General features: G+C 40.3%; 1 protein-coding gene across 11 annotated transcripts in view; it reads right to left on the bottom strand.

Moving 5' to 3' along the window:
* Positions 1-588: 588 nt before the first annotated feature.
* MARK3 (microtubule affinity regulating kinase 3) overlaps positions 589-26,445 on the bottom strand; it is a 108,135-nt gene continuing 82,278 nt past the window's right edge. For 4 of the 11 annotated variants that reach the window (XM_040333694.1, XM_040333693.1, XM_040333700.1 and 1 more), the window contains 4 exons: positions 23,269-23,526; positions 9,152-9,178; positions 7,990-8,034; positions 589-1,648 (listed from right to left, as the gene is read on the bottom strand). In XM_040333694.1, coding sequence (XP_040189628.1) covers positions 1,303-1,648; positions 7,990-8,034; positions 9,152-9,178; positions 23,269-23,526 — 676 coding nt within the window. In that variant the 3' untranslated portion in view covers positions 589-1,302. The remainder of the gene's footprint in view (positions 1,649-7,989; positions 8,035-9,151; positions 9,179-23,268; positions 23,527-26,445) is intronic. The other 7 variants (XM_040333697.1, XM_040333695.1, XM_040333702.1 and 4 more) reach the window with 3 other exon arrangements.

Raw genomic sequence — 26,445 nt, forward strand, 5'->3', positions numbered from 1 at the left:
GCTTTCAAAATGACAATGCCTATGCCCAGTAAACATTTAGTCCATCTAAAATGGGTCTTAACATACACCAAAGAAGCCAGAGAATGCACCGTGCCAAAGAAATACAAGACTTCATTTCTGTACATGGCAAGGAGGGTGGCATCAAATTTTCATTAATATAAAATCATACTGGCAAAGAATAATTACTTCTGCAATTAAGATCATCCCAGGTGATTTTTCAGACGTTGATGCCTTGATTTCCTAAAAACTGAATCTCACACAGACAAGGCCAACAGTGGTTGAACATTCAGCGACAATTGGACAAAAATGTAATGAAATATGATACACATGCTGCACCTTTAATAAAGACAAATGTCTAGTGTTTGCAGCAAAGTGACCCAAGAAACCTCAGGTTAGTTATTTGCCTTGTGATCCTACATAGTGATCCAACTATCCTAGTGGGAGTCCATCTACATACCTTGCATTTTGGAAAAGCATTGGCCCGTTTTTTTCTTAAGGGTTGTGGATTTTCAAATTCAAATAAAAGCACACCACATTTTCATATCAATGGTTACCAGGGTTTAAAAAGAATGACACTCTAGAGCCACCTTCAGCAGGGACACCATTTAATTGCTGGTCATCTCACTCCTATTCAATTACAATTCTCATACCTTAGGTCACTAAACTTTTTTTTTTTTTTTTTACCGTCTCAAAATCAGACAAGGAAAATACTGTCAGAATAGAACATGTGAAAATTAACACTTTGTCTAAAAAAAAATCTTTGTAACAAAAAAAAAAAAAAAAAACCCAAAATAAAATAACCGTTTTTTTTTTTCTGAAACATGATCATGTGAAAAAAAAAACAGAAAAAGGGAGGGTGGGGGGTGGTACAATAGGTCTGTTTAATAACAGCCATCATTTTTTTTTCTTTTTAAACACAATACTGTGTGCTTAGTGCAAATGGAACATCCATACTTGCACACGCATACAGAATGGATATCAATAAGGAAATATATTAGATGGATAACATATCGCAATGAACAGAGCACAGGAAAAAAGCCAAAAGTAAATAATTTACATATTAGGCAACTTTTAATGCTGTAGTGCACTTATATATATATTTATATAAAATAAAAAAAAAGTCCAACTCTCCCTCCCGTTCCAGCAGCTTGTTCCTTTTTTTATCATAATTTCAGGAGATGCAGGAATTATTGCCTAAATAATTCTATACATTAAACCAGTGTTCTCAGGGAAAAAAACACCTCAAATTGCTACGTATTTTACAATGATTGTTCTCCTTCCTGCCTAGTTATGTTTCCTTCTTTACAGTTTTAACTCATTGGCAATTTTGGAAGCAATGTTTTTGAAAGCTATGGAGGTTCCAGATATCCGCTTAAAGCGGACACCGTTCAGAGACAGTCTCGGCAACTTGCACACTTCCATCTCCCACTGGACGAGATTTTCGGCATGGCCATCCCCGTGGACGCAGAAAAGCAAGAATCGCTCTCGCTGCTCGTAGTCGCAGTTGTTGGCATCTAGAACCTTGCGGATCTCACGCATCATGTCGTTGGGATCCATGGAACTGGTGGTTTTCATGCTCCACGTAAAACGTAGAGACCGTGGCTTGGATTCTTTGTTCTCATCTTTCTGGTCCCCTGACACGTTACGACTAGAAGAAAAAAAAAAAAGTGACGCTGTTTGTCATCTATCATGTCAAGGTGAAATATTAGGATATGATATTGTGATGAGCTGGACACAGTGGGGGAGATATACTAAAACTGGTGCGCTCAATCTGGTGCAGCTGTGCATGATGGCCAATCAGCTTCTAACTTCAGCTTGTGCAGTTACACTTTGACAATAAAACCTGGAAGCCAATTGGTTTATATGCAGAGCTGCACCAGATCTTTCACTTTCCAGTTTTAGTAAACAATCCCTGATGTGTTTCAAGCTTTACTTCAGCGCTTTATTATTTTAACAATCTGTCATTTTTTAAATATCTTTTTGTGACCGTTGTTAAATTTAAAACCTTTTCAAATACATGAAAAGTTTAGTTTTAATAGAGTAGGGAAGGATACCATTTTTATTTTTTTTTGTGAACTAGATCCCCGCCATTACCCAATGTAAAAAAATGCCACCAGCACACCAAGGATTCCTCAAATCGGGTCTAAAGCTTTATTACAAGGTCACTTAACACATACAAAAGGCAAAGTTTCAGAGCCACACAGGGCCCCTTCGTCAGGCAAGTGGCTCAGAAACGCCGACTCTGTATGTACCATGTGCACCTCGTAATAAATTGACATTTCTTTGCATTGTGTGTCCACGGTTCCCAGCCTAGGGTCACTGCAGCACCCACCAATACTAAACTGCCATCTTCAGGAACAGGAGCGTTGGGAAATATCAGTGCAATCACAATATTCCCATCACATCTTGTCCCAGACACACAACAGGAGTGAAAGAACTCCAAAGTGAGAATGCCTCGCTTGGCATTTCTTTGAAAAATTTGAGATATCGTCCACTTAACTGCTGCAGTTAACTAAAAAAAAATCCCTGTAAGGCAATTGCATAATGTGCTTGTACAGGGTTCAAAATTTCAAGTCCTGAGCTACTAGCCAGATCTCTAGGGTTACTCGCACCAGTTGCCCCACCCAACCCCTACTCTGCACCGCCCCTAATTCCACCCCTAAACATGCCCTCAAATTATCTCATGAAATTACACTTAAATGGTTTATGCAGGATTAAGGTATAAAAATAAAATATTCGTTTTTCAGCACCCAACAATGCAGGCCTCACCGAGGCCCAACAATGCAGCCTACCTGTGCAGGGGTAGAGGCGAGGAAGAGGATTTACGGCCGGAGCGCCAAGGAACATCACTATAACATCTTTCAATTGCTGTGTGTTCCCCGTGCTCGCTGTCACATACAGCGCTGGCTCCTGGCCCGGAGACTTTGATATACATCAAATGTCCTGAGATTGAATGGGTGTTATGTCTAACAAAGTACATGGGCCAGAAGGCGTGGCTGTATGTGACAGTGAGTGCGGGGAACACACAGCAATTTAAATGAAAGCGGTTACAGCAATGTTCTGCGTTTTGATGATCCTGCCAGCTCTCTTCTATTCCTGAGTGAGAAACTTGTATAGCGCAACACATGCAAACTGAATCGCCTCTGGGCAATCACTGGGAGTAAGGCTCCCATTCAAACCCAACTCCCGGTGTGCTTGGCCCCCGGCCGCCACCCCCCAACTCCCAGGCCACCCATGCTCACCAGGCCTCATTTTCCAGTGCAAAATTTGAGATGTGCGCTAGTATGCATCACAAACTAGCATATTATGAAATACTTACCTTAGAACAAAGCCCTCTAGCAGCACTGTCATCTGGCTTCCATCTTTCCCCGGTCTTGCTTTCAGATTCAGACTCTAGCTGCATGAGTGGCCAGGGCTGTGATTGAAGCGGTTGGAGCCTGACAGAGCTCCAACATGGTATGCCGGACCTTTAGAGCACATGCGCCGGTGATGTCACCGGCTGCATTCAGTATTTCCTAAAAACTGCACATTTGGAGATATTGCGTTTACCTACAAGCCTTATTATAAGATTACGCGTAGGTAAAAATCACAAAGCGGACTTTACTACCGCTTTAATGACCACAGATAGCAGTAAAAGTTTGACAAGAGATTTCAACCCTTCCGTAATCCATCTAGAAAAAAAAAAGTTTTGGCTTTATATATACTTTTAGAACTCTTGGCCCGACTCTAGGATATCCCTCGTCCCTCTGACTTTCATTAGTCTTTCTTCTAAACTCCCAATGAAAAAAAACCTCCTCTAAGAAACTTAAAGTGGTTTTTACCATAATGCATTCTCTGTATTAAAGGTACAAAAAATAAAATAAAAAAACTTTATTAACCAGCTCCACCCCAAATACTTACCCGAGCGCAATCTTGATGCAGCACTATGCCTGTATGCAGCAGCACTGCGCACTCTCTCGGTTTCTACAGCCGTCAATCAAATCCTGTAAGGAGGGGGTGGTGCCAAGTCACACTGTGTGCGTCAATAGATGCACACAGTCTGGCTTGAGTCCGCACAAATGCCCCCATAGCAAGCAATTTGCTATAAGAGCACTTGCAAGGTAGGAGGAGCCGAGAGTGCTGGCGAGGGAACCCAGAAAAGATTTAGGGGGTCTCTGTGCAAAACCTGAGCAGTAAATACATCTATTTTAGGGGGGGGGATTTTGTTTATCCTTCACAATAATTTTAAAGGATGTGGTTGGGGAAAAAAAAAGGGGAAGGACTAGAAGACACCGATTCCATGTTTATTCAGTAGTGTCCCCTCAAATACACTCAGGCTGTTATTCATCTTCACCAAGCAGACAGACTAAATGTAATTTACAGCAGTAACTCAAGTCCATAAAACCTTTTGGCTTACTATAAGGGCTAGGTGACTGCTTTAAATAATGTAGGTGAATCTGGCGGGCTTTGATCTTCATTTTGGAGACTACCTGCAGGCAGTGGATGTCAAGATGTGCAACTGTGTGCACACACACACACACACACACACACACACGACTGGCTCATCAACAATGGCTTGGCATCCAGATAGGTAATAAATTATGAACTTGCTGCTGGAAGTTGTAACCCCTGCTACTGCCTGACTCTAGAACATAGTAGCAGGAGGGCCAATGAGGCAGCAAACAAATCTCCCCTAAATGGATTTATATCTTCAGCTGCGGCTTCCAATTCTTCACAGTTCTATGTATGAATTATTCTGGACAATTGGGAACAGAGGTCAAAATGAGCAATTCTTTTATTAGCATCCGAAAGAGCCAAGGCAACAAAGGCATACTCTTCAATGGACAGACCCTCAGCTGAAGTTCAAGCTCAAAATATGGTGTGGCAAAAAGAAACCCTTTTGCATAAGTAAATAAGAAAAATGCTTTTAGAAAATGTTACACCCTAAAGATCCAACATGTTTCAACTGTGAATTTAGCCCTTGAACAGACTACAGACTGCCTTCGAAAAGGACTACTTATCCCCATAGTCAATTGCATGCTGAAGACCGAGGTTGAACATTTCAGCCAGGAATAGTTTTAAGAATGTCAACAATGGTGGTCTAATGCCATGTTATCAGCATTACCATAAAGACTTAGGGCAGATGCAATAAGCATCTCAAGGTCAGTAACTAAGTAGCAAAGCAAGGATGAGCCTAATGCCCGGTACACACGATCCGATTATAGGACGAATGATCGTCCGCGTTTTTTTGTATGCTAATCTCACAACCTGATGAGTTTACTAAAGTCACGAAAATTCTTGCACGGCCAAATAAAAAAAATCGGAAGTGATGTCATGTGTTGTAATGCATTTTCGGACAGCTGTACTGGTTAAACGAAAATCGCACGATCTGGCATCATACGAAAAAAATTTAAACACTGCAGTAAGAAATGGTATCACCCATATTTCAATAGGTTCCTTTAACCACTTAACAACCGAGGATGTCCATGGACGTCCTCGAATTTGTGCGGTGATATCTGAAGGATGCCTGCAGCTACAGGCATCATTCAGATATCGTCTTCAGCCGGCGATTCTCTGCACGATAAAAATGATCAAAGAAGCAGTTCCGCCGCTTGATATTTCTTATAGGCAGCGGGAGGGGACGCCCCCCCCCTCCTGCCGCCATCCCGTGCTTCTCCGGAACGAATTGGCTGGCGCTGGCTGGGAAGCATAGAGATGACTGGTGACCAGATGGTCACCAGTCATCTCTATGACCGTTGGAGGCCCGGTCACCACATCACGCCCAGATACCCAGAAGTAAACAAAGCCGCAATCGCGGCTGTCGGCATGAGATCTGAATTTTTTCACGATCTCATGCTTGTAAGCCTGGAAGAGAAATGCAGGGTCTTATTGACCCCACATCTCTCCATAAAGAGGACCTGTCACAGTGATTCCTATTACAAGGGATGTTTACATTCCTTGTAATAGGAAAAGTGATAAAAAAAAATTAAGTAATTTTTTTTATTTATTTATTTTTTTTATTTTTTACAAACGCTCCTGTCCCCGATAGGTCGCGCTCAGAAGCTAACACGCATGCAAGTCCCGCCCACATATGTAAAGGCCGTTCAAACCCCACATGTGAGGTATTGTCGCGTGCGTTAGAGCGTGTGCAACCATTCTAGCACTAGACCTTCTCTTACTCGAAAATAGTAACCTGTAAACAAATTTAAAGCGTCGTCTAGGGAGATTTTTTTAAGTACCGAAGTTTGGCGCCATTCCATGAGTGTGCGCAATTTTAAAGCATGACATGTTAGGCATCTTTTTACTGGGCGTAACATTAAAAAAAAACACACCAAACATTTAATGCTGTATTAATGAATCTTGAGCTGCATTTACTGGTGCCTTTTTATCAGCCTGAAGCTCAGCTTTAAAACAGTAGCAGTAATTTCTAACAGTTATGATTCTGTATTTTTCTGTCAAATATTTATATATTTTTTTCCTTTAGGCTGGGTTCACACTGATGCGAATTGGATGCAGATTTTTTTCTCCACATCCAATTCACATGACAGGAGACTGACTGGCTCTTAATGGAGCCAGTTCATACAGCTCTGGGGTGGCCGTGGAGCACACTGGAAAAGGGCCCTGTGTGTCTTTGGCTCAGTTTCAGGTGCAAATTCAGGCAAAAATTTGGACCAGACTCACACCTGAAACTGAACAGGGATGCACTGGACCCCCTGCATTGCCCACACGGCTACAGCTAGTGTGAACCCAGCCTTAATGGATATGATGGTTTCTTTGACAATGTCTCAAAAGGGTTTAAAAAAGGAAAACCGTGTTTCCCATAGCTACCAGATACCTGTTACCACTCACCACCCAGGCCACCGACACACGTGAAGGGAAAAAAAAGGAAAAAGGAAAAAAAAAAAAAAAATAAATAAAATAAAAAAAGGACACCCTTTCCTTTTTTGCTCGAAAATGACTTAAAATCTCAAACATTACACCTTTCTTGTAAGCAAATGCCCTAGAGAATAAAATGGTGGGTGCTCCAATTTTTTTTCTAGGTCAGTTTTTGCGAAGAGGTTTTTAAACTCAATTTTTTTAACACTTTAATTCTAGTGCACAATAACACAATATAAAATATTACATTTTTGGTAGACTATAAAAAGACGTTTAGTGGTACTTAAGTTTGCATTCACATGCGAGTGTGAGCATAGGGGTGCTTTAAAATGTGTTTGATCCCATTTTATACTTGTATTGTATTTTTAAACCCCCCACCTGTACCTTTTTTTTATCAACTTTATTGCCATCAAAAGGGATGGAAGAAAAACATCCCTTGTGATAGTATGGGCAGTGACAAGTCCTCTTTATGGAAATCTCTGGGGTCCAATAGAAGCCAGATGTCTCCTCTGGCCTCAAACATCTGATCAAACCGAGATTGATAACAGCTTGTAAACATTAAACCAAAATCCTACATTTCTGATCTTGCAGAGAGGGAAGAACGCCAGCCAATGCCGCCAGTCGGAAGGCTTCCAGGCTCCCCAACCAAAAGGAGAGAGCCTAGGGAAAGGAGGCGGTGGCTTCTACTGTAAAGGGAATATCCGGCCTGAAAATTAACATGGGATGATGCCAACAAGGCAGCCGAAAAAGAAAAAAAAATAAAAAATCGGTCAACCCCTAACCAGAATTGACATGGTGACAGTGAAGAGAACATTTCACAGCAAGGAGTACACCTTAAACAGTTTCCAAAATATACTTTTTTTTTGGGAGACTAGTGTCTACCTACCTTTCCCTCTTTCTTCATAACATGTTTAACAAAAATCACAACAAAATGTGGCCCTTTAACATTAAATTATTTTCATGCACTATGAAGCAAAATGAAAATGCTATATAGACAAAAAAAAAAAAAACTTCCAGGAAACTCAAGCCTTTTGCAATTATATAAAGCAGCATGCATAAACATTCTCATGGAAGGGTTAACTGGATGCTTGCGGGTGAATGTTAGAAGAGAGGAATAAATATGATTGCCCTCACCTTGAGCCCTCATACCTCCCGTTTCTCTCAGTTTCAGATGGGAGCCTCATTGAAAACATTGTGAAAAAGCAAAGACAAGCAGAAACAAATCTTACACTGGTGTACTAGGACTCAAAACCATAAGTGATCAGATCAACAAAACATTTTCTTAACTTTCATTGGAATGCTGCAATACTACACAATTTTATTTATGACCTTTTGGCTAACAGACTAGTACAATAAAGTGCTATTCAACCAACATTACATTTGACCCAAAGGGGTTTGTTCCTTTTCCAGAATACAGCTGAGGAAATATCCTTTTATCATTTGTGGCTAATACTGTAAAAGCACAAAGTAGATCAATCATTTCACTACCTGCATTTGAGCAAATTACAGGGATTATAAAAATCAGCACTGAAAAATGTTTGACCATAATGTTTTAGAAAAAAAGCAACGGTTTAAAAAAAAAAAAAAAATCAATACTAGGTGGTCAATTAATAAACGTCTCGCACAACTTTACCCCAAGTTTAGCACATTTTTCGATTTGGATTTAGTTTGCGAGTCCAGGGTGAAAGCTATGCAACGCAATGGATTAAAAACAGCAGTTTCCAATTTTTTTGCTTACTCCCCCCCCCCATACAAAATAATATGCAGTTATGCCCCATAAAATACATTCAAAGCCTTTACTACAAACTGTAGCTTTGAAACCTGCCCAAGATTTAGAAACGTGTCTCCTATTCTGCTCCAAAGCTTGTGGACCTTTGACAAAACAAAATAAAAAAATACCTGGTAGCTTCAAAAATTACAATTGTGGAAATTTGAAATATTGGTGGCCATTTCTACACTGAACATATAATTACTACAATGGAGTGTGTGAGGGCATGAGCATTATAAACTTTGACAAAGTCACATTTCTTAAAAGTGCTACAAATCTTTGGCTGCCAGCATGCGGAGTGTATTAGTAATCATGAAACGTGAAATTTATGATGCGCAAGACTTTATGGTGCCACAGTGCACAAGACATGCACAGCTTAGAACGTAGTTCATTATCAAGTGAACAGTAAGAAGGAAGGGCCCTACGAAATTTAGTTGTCAGCAGAAAGGTTTAGTAGTCAGAAAACTCAGATCCAGTAAGACAAGGTATACAGGAAAAACAAAAATGCATAGGCAACTTAAATCCTACCTTTTTATAAATCTGAATGACATGTTTCTAAAAAATAAAAAAATTAAGTACAAAAATTAAAATGGGCAAACTTACAAAGGAAAGTGAAAAGCAGTCACACCTAAAACATGGCAATGCAACAAACCCCCAGAAAACAACCTCAGTGATGCCAGTTGTTGGTTCAGATATTAACTTAATTATTTTTTCAATGTTAATGTAAATTGCCTGGATCAACAGTTTTTTCCCCCTTTTCTTGACACCAATTTGTCACAAATTTAATTAAAGAAGCAGCCTATGCAGTCTGCAGATGTTTTAAAACTTGAATTACAACGAATATGCAATTCCGCAAATTAGGTATTACGGTTTGTCAAAGTTCTGTACCAACAGGTTTTGTGTAAATCCACATGCTTTCATGAGACTTTTAGCTCTAGCCTCAAAGAAATCAAAGTGATAACGAAAGACTAAATATTTGTTAAGTCTTGACCTTTAGGTAATGGGATTCAGTCTTTTGCTGCATGAAGAAACATACATACCCATGCAGGTCTTACAAAAATGATTTAGGATATGGAATGTGCTTTACATCATAGCCAGTAGTTGGCAAAAAAAATAAAACTAACCAACTGGAACAGTACTGCAGAAATTCTGAAGTTTCATAAGAGATACTAAAACAAGATCATCAATTTACAATATTTTAAGGAGATATATATAGATATATATTAGTACTAAATTGTGTGTGGCAATTTGAATTCCCTTTGTTTGTTTTTTAAACACTAAAAAAAAAAAGTTAATGGCTGGTAAAAAAAAAAAAGTAAGAGTTTGGAGCCTTCATCAAAAGGCTCAAAAGAAACTTTCAGAGTTGAGTACTAGGAAATCAGAGGCTACTCCGTTCCTGCCATTATCCCCAACCAGGGCTTGGGTTCCACCAAAACAGTTTTGTGCTTGAACTGGTGATCAATTGTAAAATCAATGTGCATGGTTTAATGTGATAACCTGAAAAGTGTGTCCAAGATCCACGTTTCCTTAAGCTGAAACACCAAACAGCCTTTTAAGACGGCCATAGATGAATTGAATCTCAGCTAGTTCAACAGGGACCGGCTGAGATTTGATTCATCTGTGCGCAGGTTAAAAATTGTACCCAAGTCGATCCATCGATACAACCAAAATGTTGGACTTCTAGCATGCAATTCTTGCCACCGGCTATTTTCGCCATGAGCAATTATTGTGCTTCCCCCGGGAAAGATAGCTCCCCTGCTGGGAGAATAGCTCAACGGGAAGGACTCCCCAAAACAACGCTTACAGCGCTGAAAAGGGAATCAAGCTATTTTTTTTTCCTGCAACCAGTAGTTGAAGGAAAGAAAATCATAACTTATGGCCTGCCTTAGTGGAACTTAGCAATAAAATCTCTTCACCAGAGTCCAATTACTGTCCACACACCAGGAATTATTCCATTTAGCTAATGTCATGATCTTTAAAAGTAATCTGATACAAGCAGAAGAGCCCCCTTTGTCATGTGGGGGGGGGGGGGGGGGGACCTTTGACATGATGGGTTCCATGTTACAAACCTGAACACATACAAAAAAAATAATTATATCTACTTGAAATGCTGTCTTCTGACCCTGTCCCTAACCTTAGATCATCAAAGTGGGGGAAAAAAGTATTTAAATTGCATTTGCAGTTTAGGCCTCAAACAGTGTGAAGTACAAATTGCACTCAATGTATATTTCCAACTCCAGGCTTTTCATGATGTCCAGGGCAGAAATGAGTGCCATATGGCTCCACGAACCATGCAAATCGCTGGCTTCCGATTTAATTGTGACAAACAAAATGAACAGACTATCGCGAGATGGCGGCAAACGGCTTGTTGAAGAACTCGTGCACCTTGCTCTTTTGTTTGATTTTAGGGAGGGAAATTCTGATCATTACCTCATTACCTACCTTTATTAATGCCTATACTAGCACTTTTCAAAATTTACTTTGTGATCATATAGGTTCCATAACTATATGGAAAGCTGGTTACACACCAGCATTCCATATAAAAAAAAAAATCTTTGCATCAGGCAAAGACAACCCCATCCCCTGTACACACTGCCAAACCTAGTACCAAGGAAAGACAACAGAAGGCCTGAAATTCTCAGGTCATTAAACTACTGCTTCAAGATCCAACAGCAGCTGGTCATGTAATCAAAAGACTAGAACTGAGGATGCGATCTCTGGAATGATAGGATTAGTCAACTAGGACTCTACAGGAACTCATCTTCTGCAAGGATTACGTGACCAGCTGCTCAGTGAAGGTAAGTATTTCATGTGTTTTGTTATCTCTTGTGACAATAGTGGAACCAATGATCTGCCCTAAATGCTTTTGACAGACTTCCAAGTCAACTGGGGAATGGTCTTAACATAGGGCACCAGAAATGAATTTTCAAAGCATGCAAAAGCATAATGGGGAGAGATTATAAATAGTATTTATAGACAAAGCTTTGCATTCTATGGTCTTGCTTTACAATGTAATTCATCAGAAGAAATGTTATATTAAGATGGAAGTGGTCAAATAAAAGCAGCACTCAAAATTCAGACCGTCAGTCCCATCTAGAAATCGATGAATAATTTTAATAGTCAGATCAGGTGTTTCCATTTAGGACAATAAAAGGCTTAAAATTATCGGTCCACTAATTTTAGCCACTACCTGGACCCCAAGATTAATCCAGCCAAACTTTAACAAGCACCTTTCAAAGATTGTAAAAATACACTTTGAGGCCTGCACTCGGGCAGCAAGGTTACCTTTAGCACTTTTATTTTTTTACTTTTGGATACAGCAAGGATGGATAAGGCACTTCCTGTGTGGGGAAAAAAAGGTGTGGGGAAATCTCTAAAAGCAACACAGAAAAAAGTAAAAATTCTAAGGGAATGTTGGAACCTCTGCCAGCTTTGTATTGCTACTTCTGGAGACAGTTATACTAGACAATAATGGAGCAAAAAATTGCAACAGAACAGCAGAAGCCAAGGAAAAATCTCATGAAGCCCCTTCTGGGAGAGCAGTAAAAACCGACCAGGGGCTCCAATCTTTAAATCCATTCAACACTTGGAGAGAAAAAAAAAAAAAAAGTGTGGGTGTAGAGCTATGCTTAAAGATGGCACAGGTACAGCCTTTGGAGGTAAAAGTTAACACTTGGCCCAACATGCACTCCCTGGATAAAAGGAAAGATTAAAGAACCCAACACTGACACACTTGCAGGCGTTTTACATCAAACTTTTGTTAAAAAAAAAAAAAAAAATCTTCAACAGGTGCTCAAACTTCAATCAGAACAAGACAGAATCCAGCACTCTACTCAAAAAAAAAGTTTTTGGTGGTTGCACTTCAAGCAGCAGGATCTTTTTACAAACATGGCAAACCCCGACAAGCTCATATGAAGGGATGAACCAATACCAGTTTTTAAGACCAATACCTTTTCTCAAATACTCGATACCAATCACTGATATCTATTTTTTGTTAGAATAATGAAAAATTACCGGTTCACATATATAAGAATTGGATGCGTTTTGAACCACATCCGATTCCTATGACATACAGTTGTGCTTATAAGTTTACATACCCTGGCAGAATTGATGATTTATTGGTTGTTTTTTTAGAGAACATGAATGATAAAAACAAACTTTTTTCACTCATGGTTAGGGTTTTGGCTGAAACCATTTATCATCAACTGTGTTAACTCTTTTTAAAATCATAATCACAACAGAAACTACCCAAATGGCCCTGATCAAAAGTTTACACCAATTCTTATTACCGTGTATTGCCCCCTTTAACATCAATAACAGCTTGAAGTCTTTTGTGGATGCGGCTCTTTAGCTTCTCAAATGGTAAAGTTGCCCATTCTTCTTGGAAAAAAGCCTCCAGTTCCTGCAAATTCTTGGTGGGCTGTCTTGCATGAACTGCATGTTTGAGGTCAGGAGACCGAGATGACCACTCCAGAACCTGCACTTTATTCTGCTGTAGCCAATGACAGGTTGACTTGGCCTTAAGTTCTGGATCATTGTCATGTTGGAATGTCCAAGTACGTCCCATGCACAGCTTCCTGGCTGGTGAATGCAAATGTTCCTCCAGTATTTGATAACATACTGCACTAATTTCGCCATTTATTTTTACCAAATTTCCTTCGTCTTTGTAGCTCACACATCCGCAAAACATCAGTGATCCACCTCCGTGTTTCACAGTAGGAATGGTGTGTACCTTTTATCATAGGCCTTGTTGACTCTCCAAATGTAGCGTTTATGGCTTTGGCTAAAAAGTACAATTTTGGTCTCATCACTCCAAATGACTTTGTGCCAGAAGGTTTGAGTGCTGTATTACACCTGAAGTTATTTGTGGGTTTTTCTTTGCATCCAAAACAAAATTTTCCTGGCAGTTGTGTCTGAAATTTTAGTTGATCTACATGACCGTGGTTTGGTTTCAACAGAACTCCTCATTTTCCACTTCTTGATTAGAGTTAAAACACTGCTGAATTGCCATTCTCAATTCCTTGGATATCTTTTTACATCCCTTTCCCGTTTTACAGAGTTAAAACTACCTTTTGCCGCAGATCTTTTGACAATCATTTTGCTTTTCCCAGGACTCAGAATCCAGAAACGTCAGTGCAGCACTGGATGAAAGCAGCAAGGGTCTGTCAGGAGTTCAGAAGCTCATTGACCTTTTATACATACACGCCAAATTACAAGCAAACAGATCACAGGTGAGGATGGTTACCTTGAATAGCCATTCAAACCATGTGTCAACTTGTGTGCTTGTTGAAACCATGAGTGAAAGAAACGTTTGTGTTCTCGGAAAAATGGCCAAGAATTCATCAATTCTGCCAGGGTATGTAAACTTATGAGCACAACTAAATGAACCAAAATATTTTCTATGGAGACGGTTCACATATGTGTAGGACCAGCCACAGCACGATTTAAAAAAAAAAAGTCTGGTACAATTTTTAGCCCGGTCCAGGTCTGATTTCCAAAGTCATACAATTTAACAATTTGCTCTGGAATTGCACCTGAACCACTAAACGAAATTGCACCTGACTCTTTTACAAATTGCACTGCAAACCGGCCCTGCCCATATGTGAATTCTGGTTTAGGTCGACAGTTAAAGTCTTCAGACTTGAAGGTATCAGTTTTATTATCGGAGCATTTGCACTAGTACTTGTGCAAAATTCTTGGTATCGATACAACGCTACAATAATTTACCTAATTTTTTTTATTAAAAATCTGCACGTCTAAAAGTACATTGTGGAAATAAACTTTTACACTTATTTTTTCTAAAACAAAAAAAGAAACCAAAGTTATTTGACACAAACATGATATTTCTGAAAGTTTTATTAAACTTTGTTACAAGCAAATCAGGATGGAAGTTATGTAAATAAGTCAAATTGTTTCTTTTTTTACAGAAAGCTTAAATCAATTGGTTAACTGGAATGTAGCAGAAGGAAAAGAGGCCAAGTGACAACTTCTGGACCTGCCAGTTGTCGGGCTGCACACTGGAAAAAGGGGGTATTAATGAGGATTAGATTATTAGGCCCTGAGAACATTTTTTTCCTGTCAGGAGATTGAGGTCATCAGTACGTACAACGTAACATTATTGCATTGCTGTTAACAGATCAAGGTAACCCATTGTAAATTAACAACACTGAAGGTTTAGAAAAAACAAAAATTTCAGGCTCACAGAATGTTTTATGCAGACCTGTCGCCTACACAGAATAGAAGCAAATGCTGTCAATTCCTGTGTGTACAAGACAAGTCACCTTTAAGGCAAACGTCAATACTTTTTAAAATTCAGATGCATATTCGGGCTGCATTCACACCTAAGCGTTTCAAAAGTCGCACGTTTTTACCGCAATTATTTACAGGCCAACGATGTAAAAAGCAGAAAAAACGCCTGTAATCTGCCCCAAAGAAGCTCATGTTCTTTTTTGAGCTTAAGGCGTTTTTCAGGCATTTTGCTTCAGGTGACAAAAATGCTCAGATGTGAACAGGTGCCATTAAACTGAATGGGATTTTGGTTGTTGGGAGTTTTTCAGGTGTTTTTCTGGCGTTTTTTACGAGCTGAAAAACGCTCAGGTGTGAATGCAGCCTTTAACAAATACAGGCAATATTTTGTTCAAGGGCTAAAAAAAAACAAATACAATTTTATACGGTTTTTGAGTCTTGACATTGCAAAGTATAGCATTTTCAAAGGGTTCTATAACAAGTTTGATTTTAGGTACAGAAACATACCTGGAGCGGTCTTTATATTCCCCCGCTCTTCCCAAATGCTGAAACGATCCAATTAGGCAAAGCTTCCCCCCAATTTTCAGTCTGGCCCACCCAACATTCCTGGCCAGTAAGCAGTCCCCTCATAGTAACAGATTAGGGAACAGACAAGCTCAACTATCACCACAACCAAATGTTGCCCGGTAATCGCCCATCAGAACTTCTCAGCATTTGGACACAGCGGGGGCACTGAAAGCTTTGGCAGGTACATTTAGACACCTTGAGGGATCTAAATGTATACTTCGAAATAGCTTTTTGGGTGACAGTCACTTTAAAGGCTTGTGTTAAAAACAATCAGTGCAAACAGAATCTGGAGAGGCCGTGCATGGCAACCAGTTTGTCCAGTAGAGCTTTGAAAATGAAAGGTAGAAGTGGACTGGTTGCCATGCACAGCTGCTCCAGATTCGATAAACTCCCTTCAATAACTGTTACAATAGATCAATCAGGAAGTCACAATGCGCATATTTTCGGCAACAAATGGGTCTTGGTCAGTTTATGATTTAAAGGATTAAAAAAAAAAAGAATCTTTAAATGTCAAAAAGGTACCAGTAACCCAAACTCTGCTTACATTTTTGTCCCAGAGCTTCCTGAAATTTAATGTCCAAAAGAAACAAAAATTATGAATGTCAAAGTCTGAAAAGACATCAAAAAGTCATTGGATAGAGCAGAGATTGGAACAAGGGTGTACCAAAACCAACATTTTGGTCCATTACAAAACCGACCAAATAAATTTAAAATCCATTTAGTTGTAGGTTTAAAGACCATTACCTTTTAAAGCGGTTTTCTACATTAAGCAAAAGATGGACTTTTACTTACTATGGGTAGCAATTCAGGGGTCTCTAGTGCCAGGCCACCCCACCCTTTGCACAGCAATGCACTTGAAAACTGGTATTGTGTCTTGTTCATCTATATGGTTGGTAATATATGGTCATTGAAGTTAACTAAATGGGCCGACCTAGTCCATGGAGACATGTGAAGGTAATAAAACCATTCAATATGGATTTCAGCTCTTCTGGAGATCCATGTAGGTGTGTACAAAGATTTGATTGCAGCATAATGCCCAATCTAGAAATGGCATGTGTGGGAGAAAGGAGACAATGTCCAGATGGTCTGACAATACTATTCGCTCTCCAGTATTCAAGTAAATCTCATACAGATAGTAAGTACCCCATGTTTGACACTTAAAAATCTGTAGGTGGACAATCTTGTATAGGTTTTCATTTAAAATTTCCTTAAAGCTAAAGAAAATTGTTAGGATTGGAGTCGAGTTTTAAGCATTGCATACACACTTCATATGTAATAAGAAAATATACTTTCCCCAATGCAAATACATCATTTAATTTGTGATAGAATTAATTTATTTGCCTACAAAGAGAAAAAAAATCAATATTTGGACCTGTTCACAGTAGTACATTACCACAACGTACATAATCTAGACACGCCCCCATTTTTATTCTTTCCATAAAAGTGCAGCACAATGCACAGATGGTACACAACACAAGTAAATTGTGGTGCATTGGAGATCTATACAAAAAATATTGGTATTGCATGATATTTTTGTTAGGCTTAAAAAAAAACAAAAAAAAAACATAATGTGTTAACATGGTAGCACACACTTGGTTTAAACTTCTGCATACAAGTCTTACCAGTAGGTATAGTGAATACCTCTTGAAATGTACACCCCAAGAGCCCTTTCACACTGGAAACGCCTGTAGCGGAGGGTTAAAATAGCGGTAAAACAAAACAAAACACCGCGATTTTACCGCGTTTTCAATTCATTTCAATGGAGAGGGGCGTTTTTGGAGCGGTTTTTTTTCAGCGCTCAAAAGCTGCTCCAAAGATGCTGCTTCCAGGATTTTTCTCAACGCTCCTCCAGCTCAACGCCTCAGTATGAAAGGGTCCATTGAGATGCACGGGGAGCGTTTTATGAGCGTTTTAATATCGCTATTTTTACCGCAAAAACACACCAGTGTGAAAGGGCTCTTAAGGAGATATTCACATCGAATGTACAGTGTGATCTGCATTCAGGACACACAGTGGGGGTCATTTATGAAAGGCAAATCCACTTTGCACTACAAGTGAAAATGCACTTAGAAGTGCAGTCGCTGTAGATCCGAGGGGGACATGCAAGGAAGATAAAAAACAGCATTTTAGCTTGCACATGATTGGATAATAAAATCAGCAGAGCTTCCCCTCATTTCAGACGTATCTCAGATTTTACAGCGACTGCACTTCCAAGTGCAATTTCAAGTGCACTTTGCACTTGTAGTGCAAAGTGGATTTGCCTTTCGTAAATAACCCCCAGTGTGCTGTGAATGTAGAGAGCACCGTACTGCGATCGTGACTGCCATGCGAGTTAGAACCAGAAAGGAAGACTGGGTGAAGATGGAAGCGCCAGAAGCGATGACAGCTCAGCGCTGAAGAACTTTGTTTACAAAATAAGCCTGTCATAATGTGCTAGTAAATACTAATATAATGTGCTAATACTAGCACATTATGGCCCATTTAGAAAAAAAATAAAAATAAAATCGGTAGAGATTACTCTGGCGCCAAGAGGGAGCTACAGGGTCCATTCACACTGATGCGCAATAGTAATGCTCTGAAGCTTTAATTTTGTGGTTTGTTAGTGCAATGTACTGGTGTGAAGAGTTTCCTCGTGATATGGGTATTTTAAAAAGCAGCAAAGAACATAGTCATTGCTTACAAGGGAATGTCAGAGGAGGGACAACATGTCTATCACACAACGCAAGCCCATTTTTCATTTAAAGTGAAAACACCCTTTTAAGTCTGAATTTTCGTTTTTATTATATACAAGATATTAGTAAACTTAATTCTCAAAGTGTGTGCAATACCAGATTACACTTGCTTGTAAAATTCAGAGGTAGCCTTAGTGTTCAAGTTACAAATACACTTGTGCCAATAACCCAAGCTCTAGGAGTTCTACGTTCCAAAAAACGTACACCAACATGGTGAACACGATAAGGAAAGGCTAGAATGGAACAAATAGGGACAATGAGACCTTTGCGCTACTTTGCTCTCCAAGACATCGCAAAAGCTGAACGTAAATACACTGATTTTACGGTCTAACATAAAACAGGCTTTACACTAGCAAAGCACTAAACTAAAAAAGAAATGAGAAGGAAGAGTACATAGATACTTTACAGCGTCTCAATGGTTCAGCAGGTTGTGCTTTCATCCCTGGTCCAGATTGGAAGGAAATAGAAGGCAGCTGGTTTAATATTGCACCGATACATACCACATTCACTGCAGTACGCTTAACAAGCAGTAAAATAAATGGAGAAAATACATTATAAAAAAATATCGCACACAATCAAGAGGTGAATACAAGCAGCAGAAAAAGAACTATATGTAGGTACTAAAGCCAAAGTCAGGATGACGGCCCAGGGGCATTGGCATGTAAAGGGGAGGTTCACCCTATAAAAAATTTCTAACACTACATCCAGCCCAGTTCTGCAAATAAAATTATACTGACCTTTTTTTTTTTCGCCGTAGATAGCGTTTAGCCTTAGAATTCACTGCAGCTTCCGGGTAGGGAATCCCGCGGGAGTGGGCATTCCTATTGACATGCCAATTGATTGACACGCTAAACGACGGCGCACACAGCGCGTCGCGACTTCCCAAAGGAAGCTCGGGTCGACTCTATTCGGCGCCTGCGCAAGGTCAGTGTAATTTTATATGCAGAACTGGGCTGGATGTAGTGTTAGAAATTTTTTATAAGGTGAATTTCCCCTTTAAGATCAGCAGCTTCATGTCTTAAATGGGGACTGGGGTTGTGCAGGCAATGGGGTTGTGCAGGCAATGGGGTTGATTTAGTAGACAAAACAACTTTATATGGGAAGTTGTAGTCTTCAAAAAAATTCCCCAGAGCTTCGTAAATGAGATGAAGCTCGGCTGATTTCTGCCATGCAATCATACGCAAGCCTGACTTGGCTAGAGCTGACCCGACACAAGTTGCTACCCATAATAAGTAAAAGTCCATCATCTTCTTTGCATGTGTTCGGGAATTCTTTGCAAAGTGAATTTTCAACACAATCACCAAGCCCTGGGTTGCAAAATAGAACTTCCCTTGCAAAGTGAACAGCCCATTTGCCAATAGTAAAATCAAGCCCAATGATTTCAGCCAGCTTTAAACATATGCATTTGCTCCCTAGCATCAAAAGTAATGGAGGCTCCATTCATAAATTTACACTAGAAAAGGTTAGTACATTTTTTCAAGTATTGGCACATGTGCTCTCATCTGTTTGTGCATGCAAAATGTTAAGTGTGTTTTCTTGTGAATGTAGCTGTACACATCGCTTGAACACCTGATAATAACTACAGAACAGGGGTCTCTGAACTTTATAAACTAAAAGGCCAGTTTAGTGTCCTTCAAACTTTAGGTGGATCGGACTGTGGCCCAGTGGGAGAAAAAAATGTTCTGCTGTCAGTGGAGGTAAACCATACCCCACCATGATATTAAAGTGTTACTAAACCCACAACTATAAAATCAGTGTGTATATGCACTAATGCATGCTTGTTACAGTCACTGTGGAACTTAAGGGGTTAATACCCTGCATTCTGTAAAAAGGCTGTTTGATACTGTATGCACAGATCCTCCTCCTTCCACTGACTCCAGAACAGGTCCTGATAAGACAGTTACTGGAGTCAGGCTGCACATGCTCAGTTTGGTGTGTATGTTCTTGGGAGAGTGCATGTGATCAGCACACGGCCAATCAGAACCGTACAGAGGGTCAGAGGTCCTGGATTCTGATAGGACAGCTCAGTGCAGTATGAAATCTCCTCCTACAAGCTTTAACCAGGAACTGATAGAAGTCACATAACTGCTATATACTACTGATAAGAAAAGTTATTTAGCAGTTTAGATTTACTAAAATTGCATTTCCTTTTTCAGTGTATTGTGGAAGTCCAGATATAGTGAATGCAGGGTCCTGGGTTTAGCAACACTTTAAGAGTAATACTTCCCAATCGTAGGTGTCAGCAGGAGATACAGTACTCAATCATTGGTATCAGTGGGAGCAATAGTGGGCCATCATTGGTGTCCAATGAATAATGCCCAAATGTGGGTTTCCGTGGCAGTAACTATGCCCCAGTGCTGCCGACAGTGGGGGAATACTGCCCCAAGCGCCAGATAAAAGCAAGACAAGGGCAGCATCTGGCCCGGGGCATAGTTTGGAGGCCACTGCTATAGAAGATTGGACATCCTACTTAAAAAAAAAAAAAAAAAAGGCAATTAAGGTGTTTATTCTTCAGAGAAGATTTTACAGTGTGTCTGTGGGGCATTTGTGAGGTTGGGTACGGATTTTATACACCAGGGTCATAATCAACATTCTAATTCTGTCCAAAGGAGTTCCGCAGAGTTGAGCTTTGGGTTCCTTAACGCCAAAATTCACAAATAATGTTTGATCAAAGCTGGCACAGATGTGCAGGAAAAAAAAAAAAAAAAAAAGAAGTGGGCCTTCTTTCTTCAAGCTGATGCTACCAGATTGGAATCACCCAGTGTGGTAAAATGTAATCTGAAGTTTTAATAGTACCCTTCACTGAAACACCTGAACTCATTTTGGTAAAGTATCCAAAATACTGGCCATGCAGTAAGTGAAGATCAGGTGTTCACATACTTTTGGTTATATAACGTATATGTGTGTATTAAAAGTTTGATGGGCACAGAAGTATGCGATTACACTGGAAGAATGGACGGAAATTACTCTGAAAAAAACAAAACAAAACTAAACTAATGTAAAGAATGTTTTTCTGCATGTTGCCTTTTCTGTGCATTTGCAAAAAAGGACATAATGTGCCAATATGAAGGCTGGGCAGAATTGGGGTCAGTGAGGGGGGGGGATAGTGCCCCATCATTGCGGTCAGTGCGGGGGGGGGGGGTAGTGCCCCATCATTGGGGTCAGTGCGGGGGGGGGGGGTAGTGCCCCATCACTGGGGTCAGAGAAATACAATTTATGATCCATCATTGGTGTCAATGGGAGGAATAGTGTCCCAAGGACTGGATAAAGGCAAGGAAAGGGTCGCAGTTTGGAGACCACTGTTCTAGGGTGTGACTCCAATTGCCAATAAATAACTAAAGTGTGCGTTTAACGTTCATGGATTCCCTACATTAAGGTAAACGTTTTATATCTCTGTCCTCCACCTTCCCTGTGTAAAGGGGGGGGGGGGAGAAGAAATCCAGCGCTGTGCACGGCTGCATCTCTTCTCCCCTCTCTTCCTCTTCACAGGGATTTGGGCAGCACTGCTGCTGTCAATCAAATGCAGTGAGGAGGAAGCGAGGGGCTGAGCCCCACTGTGTATGTCTTTGGATTGCAGCTCCATAGGACACACACAGCTTGGGAGTGAGCATGCACCGAGAGCCCCCATGGTAAGCCAAAACCAAAGAGACACACCGCTCCAGGCAAATTTTCAGGTGCAAGGCAGAGGACAGGTGCAGACCTCGGCTCACCACCGTCAAACACAAATAAGACAAAGAAGTGGTCACACACTGAACAAGCAAGCTACCGCTTGTGAACCAAGTCAACTGCTTTTCCTGTGCTTGTCTGACATATTCGTGACAATAAAGATATCACCAAATTTGGAGCTCCAGTGTTTGACCACTTATGTCTTATCCGCATAGCAAGTCGCTTGCTACAGGGGAAAGCAAAGAGGAGGAGCCAAGATCGTCGCAAATTTGGAGCTCCAGTGTGTGACCACTTATGTCTTATCCGCATAGCAAGACGCTTGCTACAGGGGGAAGAGGAGGAGCCAAGATCGTCGGTGGGGGACCCAAGAATAGGAGGATTGGGCCCATTTACAAAAGGGAATGGTTAAAAGCCCCTCAATAGGCAATACCCGCTTAGAATCATCATTGACCAGGAGTCCATCGGAAGATTTCACCTCCATTCATCACTTTACATTAAAATTTGGGCTTTAGACGTTAAGCTGTGCTCAATGCAGCAAAAGAGGTGAAAACATAACTATCAAAAGAAATAAAAACCCAACAGTATGGAAAGCTGGAAACACTACATTTTACCAGTAGCAACAAAAACACTTCAGAGCCAAGGAGGGGGAAGAGCAATAAGGAAGAAATATTGCTTTCACGTAGGCTCAGTAAAGCACAGGACCCAACTATATTTACTGCTTGTTAAGTGTAGCTTTTTTTTAAACACACATATAGGATTCACATAAGGGCAAGATTTATTAAAAATTGGAGAGGAAAAACGATAAAGTGCTTAAAACTAATACAATAGTTTGATCTAGATCCTATAGGCAACATGGACCATTTACCCATGCATTTTAGTTTTTTAATAAATCTGCCCAGAAGAGCCCATATCCTAATAGCTAGTCACCCAACAACTACACATATCAGAGCTCTTTAAATCTATGGGAGTGCACATCAGCCATCCACAGTCTGGACCACAATAGTGTTGAAAAGGTTAAAAAAAAATAAAAAAATTCAGGTCTGCTAATTTCCAGCTGCCTTTTTTGTTGCACAAGTGTGTCAACATTTCAAAGTGTAAAAGGGAATTTTATTGCAAAAAAAAAAAAAAAAAAAAAACCTCAGACAACAGCTGACCAATTAATTATACCATTTACAATAAAGCAGGTTTCTTTAGTTTAAGCTGGTCTTGAGACTTTGGGATATGTTGAAGTATTTACAAAACAGAAGAAGTCGAACAAAGTCAACACAAACACAGAAGAAAGTAACCATCAAAATATGGCACAAAAATATACATTGTCTCCAAAAAAAAATACAACAGGTGTTATGACTCCATGACATGAGGATCTCTTTTGGGAGTGATGGCACGCAGTGAGACGAGGAAAGGAAAATTCCCCAAACCACCAAAGCAACTTACCTTCTTGTTAATTTTGAAGTTAATTTACTAAATAGATTAGTGGAGCCTCTACTTCGAGTCTGTGACAGGGGTGTGGCTTCGTGAGATAAACTGGGCGAGGCGGGTGGTCCGTTATAGGTAGCAGTGCGTCGCTCGCGGAGCTGACCATGGAAAGTGCTTCGGCTGGCGGTTCCCCTGGGAAATCGCATACGGTCTGGAGTAGTGGTGCTTGTTATGCTGTGCGTTGATGCTACAGATGTCCTCTGATCAGGCATTGTGCTGTGGGGACAAATACAATTAAGGTCATTGCTGCATATAGTCTGGATAAAAAGCAAAGAGCAATAAACTCACTGAAATGTAGTGTTCATATAACACAATGACATTCATTAATGTTTATGAAAAAGATCCATGAACTTCGATGTGTAATCTCAAATTTTTTTATTATATTATATATATTTATTTTGGTGGTATTTGATCACCATTGAGATGGTGATGTAATAAAAAAAATATATTTTCTACTATTAAAAAAAAAAAAAAAAAAAAAAAGCATTTGCCTTAGGTGCATATTTTGTGGCCAAGCCAAAAATGAATAAGCCATCCACCCAAAAAATATTTAGGCCCAAAAAGTATCTAGTAACCTAAAATGTAATATTTAATTTAGTTGGGTTGATGAATTAACCAACCAATAGAGCAGCGCTGTATATGGTTACATGCGATGATATATATCCACATATAGCGCTGCACCTTTGGTTGCCGATTTGTGGTTATGCTTTGTGCCAACTGCTTTGTTTTAATTTTGTCCAAAGCGTTAAATTATCTTCCCTTTTATTGATGTCAATGAAGTACCCATCAGACATAGATGGTTCAAATCTTGGCCAATTTAGCAGAGATCGGCCGAGATTCAAACCAGGTATGGGCAAGGCCGATTGTACCCAAGTTTATCAACTTGGTACAACCAGCTTGTTGGATTTTTGATGCGATTGGCAGCGGCCATAGCCGCTAGCAATAATCACTGTGTTCTCCCGGCTCTGATGGCTCCCCCCGACGGGAAATCACAATAGCTCTGCGGGAGGGAGGGATTTCCCCATTAACACATTCACGGTTGATGGGGAAAATTTAGCAAGTTTTTTCCTGCAATGGGCGGAGCTATAAAAAAAAGTTGACCAGCTATAGAGAAACGGTGAGATTCCTGTCCCAAGCCCCAGCCTTCACCCAGCGGCCAGAAGGGAAGTCTATTATTGTGGTGTCCAGGTGTTATTTTAATCTAGATCAAGGATATGCAATTAGCGGACCTCCAGCTGTTGCAGAACTACAAGTCCCATGAGGCATAGCAAGACTCTGACAGCCACAAGCATGACACTCAGAGGCAGAGGCATGATGGGACGCTAATTGCAGATCCCTGATCTAGATTTTTATTGAAAGTGTTAAGGAGCCAGGAAACAAATGATTTATTAAAGCGGAGGTCCCACAAAAAATAAATAAAAAAAAATTAAAAGCCAGCAGCTACAAATACTGCAGCTGCTGACTTTTAATAAATGGACACTTACCTGTCCAGCGCGCCAGTGATGTCGGCAGCCGAAGCCAAGCAATCGTTCGTCTCCCGGCTACCCCTGCCGCCATCCTCGGTGAGGAAATCAGGAAGTGAAGCGTTGGGGCTTTGGTTCCCTACTGCGCATGCACGAGCGGCGCTGCCCATCCTCACTTGTCCCCGCTGCCTCCTGGGATTAGTGCGTTTCACAGAAGACAGCGGGGGGGGGGGGGGGGGGGCGTGACTCATCCCGGAAAAGGGTGCAAATACCCATCTGCACCCCCCGCAGATACGAAAACTGGAGGTTCACTTTTTGTGTGGTGCTCCGATTTAACTACAATAGGACAGACTTTCAGAAGTTGGACTGTAACAATTTCATCTCTGGACTCTGCAGGCCATAAAAGAGTTAAAGATCTACATATCTACACACTGACACATCCAAAACTGAAATAAGTGGACTTTCACTTTAAAGGCCAAGGAACTCTTCCATATACACTTATGAAGGAGATTAGTAGCATTTTGGAAATGTCATTTCAGGTTTATTGCTCATGGGGGTTCATTCACATCCATGTACATTGTTTTATACTTTTAGTACAAAGCTGTATTTAAATGATAAATGTATACAACTTCATCTGAAATTTTTAAACGTCACTCTAACACACCAAAGCAATGTACCGGTATGTATTTGGTGCTTGAATGTTACCATAGATGTGAATGTAGCCTTAACAGAGAGGCCTTCAATGTCAGGGAGGAGTAATGGAGAGAAGCATCAGATGCTTTAGAAGTAAAACAGTGAAAGCCAATGGAAGATAATGGACAACATCTGAACAGAGGCTGAAATTTCACAAGTTATGGACACAAAACAGTCACATGTCACAGTGTCAGGAGAATTTAGTACAAGGTTGTAGTGGAGACCTACTGCACTACAAAACAAACATTACAAGAAACAGCAATTTAAATTAAACCTGTCATTAAAAACAGCATAATTTGTCCTATAGCCAGCCATAGACCATTCTAACCCCAGGCGGTTCAGCAGGAAAGGCCCAGATTGGAACAATGTATGGGCAAGGCTGAATGTACCCAAGTTTATCGATCAACTTGGGACACAACCAGCCTGCCAAATTGTACATGCGATTATTGCTAGCGGCTGTTATAGTTATAATCACTGTGTTCTCCCTCCGGGGGAACCCAATGTCTCTGCGGGTGGGATGCCCCCTTTAACACTGACTGCATTGATAGGGGAATCTAGCGATTTTCTTTCCTGCAACCCATGGTTGCAGGAAATAAATTTGCTCCATCTATGTATTCACTACATCAGATGTATTTGAGTTGCCAAATCATTCATTGAATAATCTTTTTTTTTTTTGAGATTCCAGAAATGAAATCTCTCCAACTCTGCCGTTTTTTCTCCTACTGCATTTTTAAGAATATGGAAAAAAAATAATCCAGCAGCAGAGTGGAACTTCCTGATAACGGACACAGAGATTTACCCATAATGGAAAAGGTTTGGTGGCTTTATCTTTAATTATTCTTAAAAAAAAAAAAAAACGCATCACGTCTGAGGACAAATTGTGCAAACACACACACACACACACACACACACACACACACACACACACAGCTTGCATTTCTCCCGTATGACAAAACGCGTCAAAAACGTGAGTCAAACA

The sequence above is a fragment of the Rana temporaria genome, chromosome 13, assembly GCF_905171775.1.
Source record: "Rana temporaria chromosome 13, aRanTem1.1, whole genome shotgun sequence".
In the NCBI taxonomy this organism is placed as follows: Eukaryota; Metazoa; Chordata; class Amphibia; order Anura; family Ranidae; genus Rana; species Rana temporaria.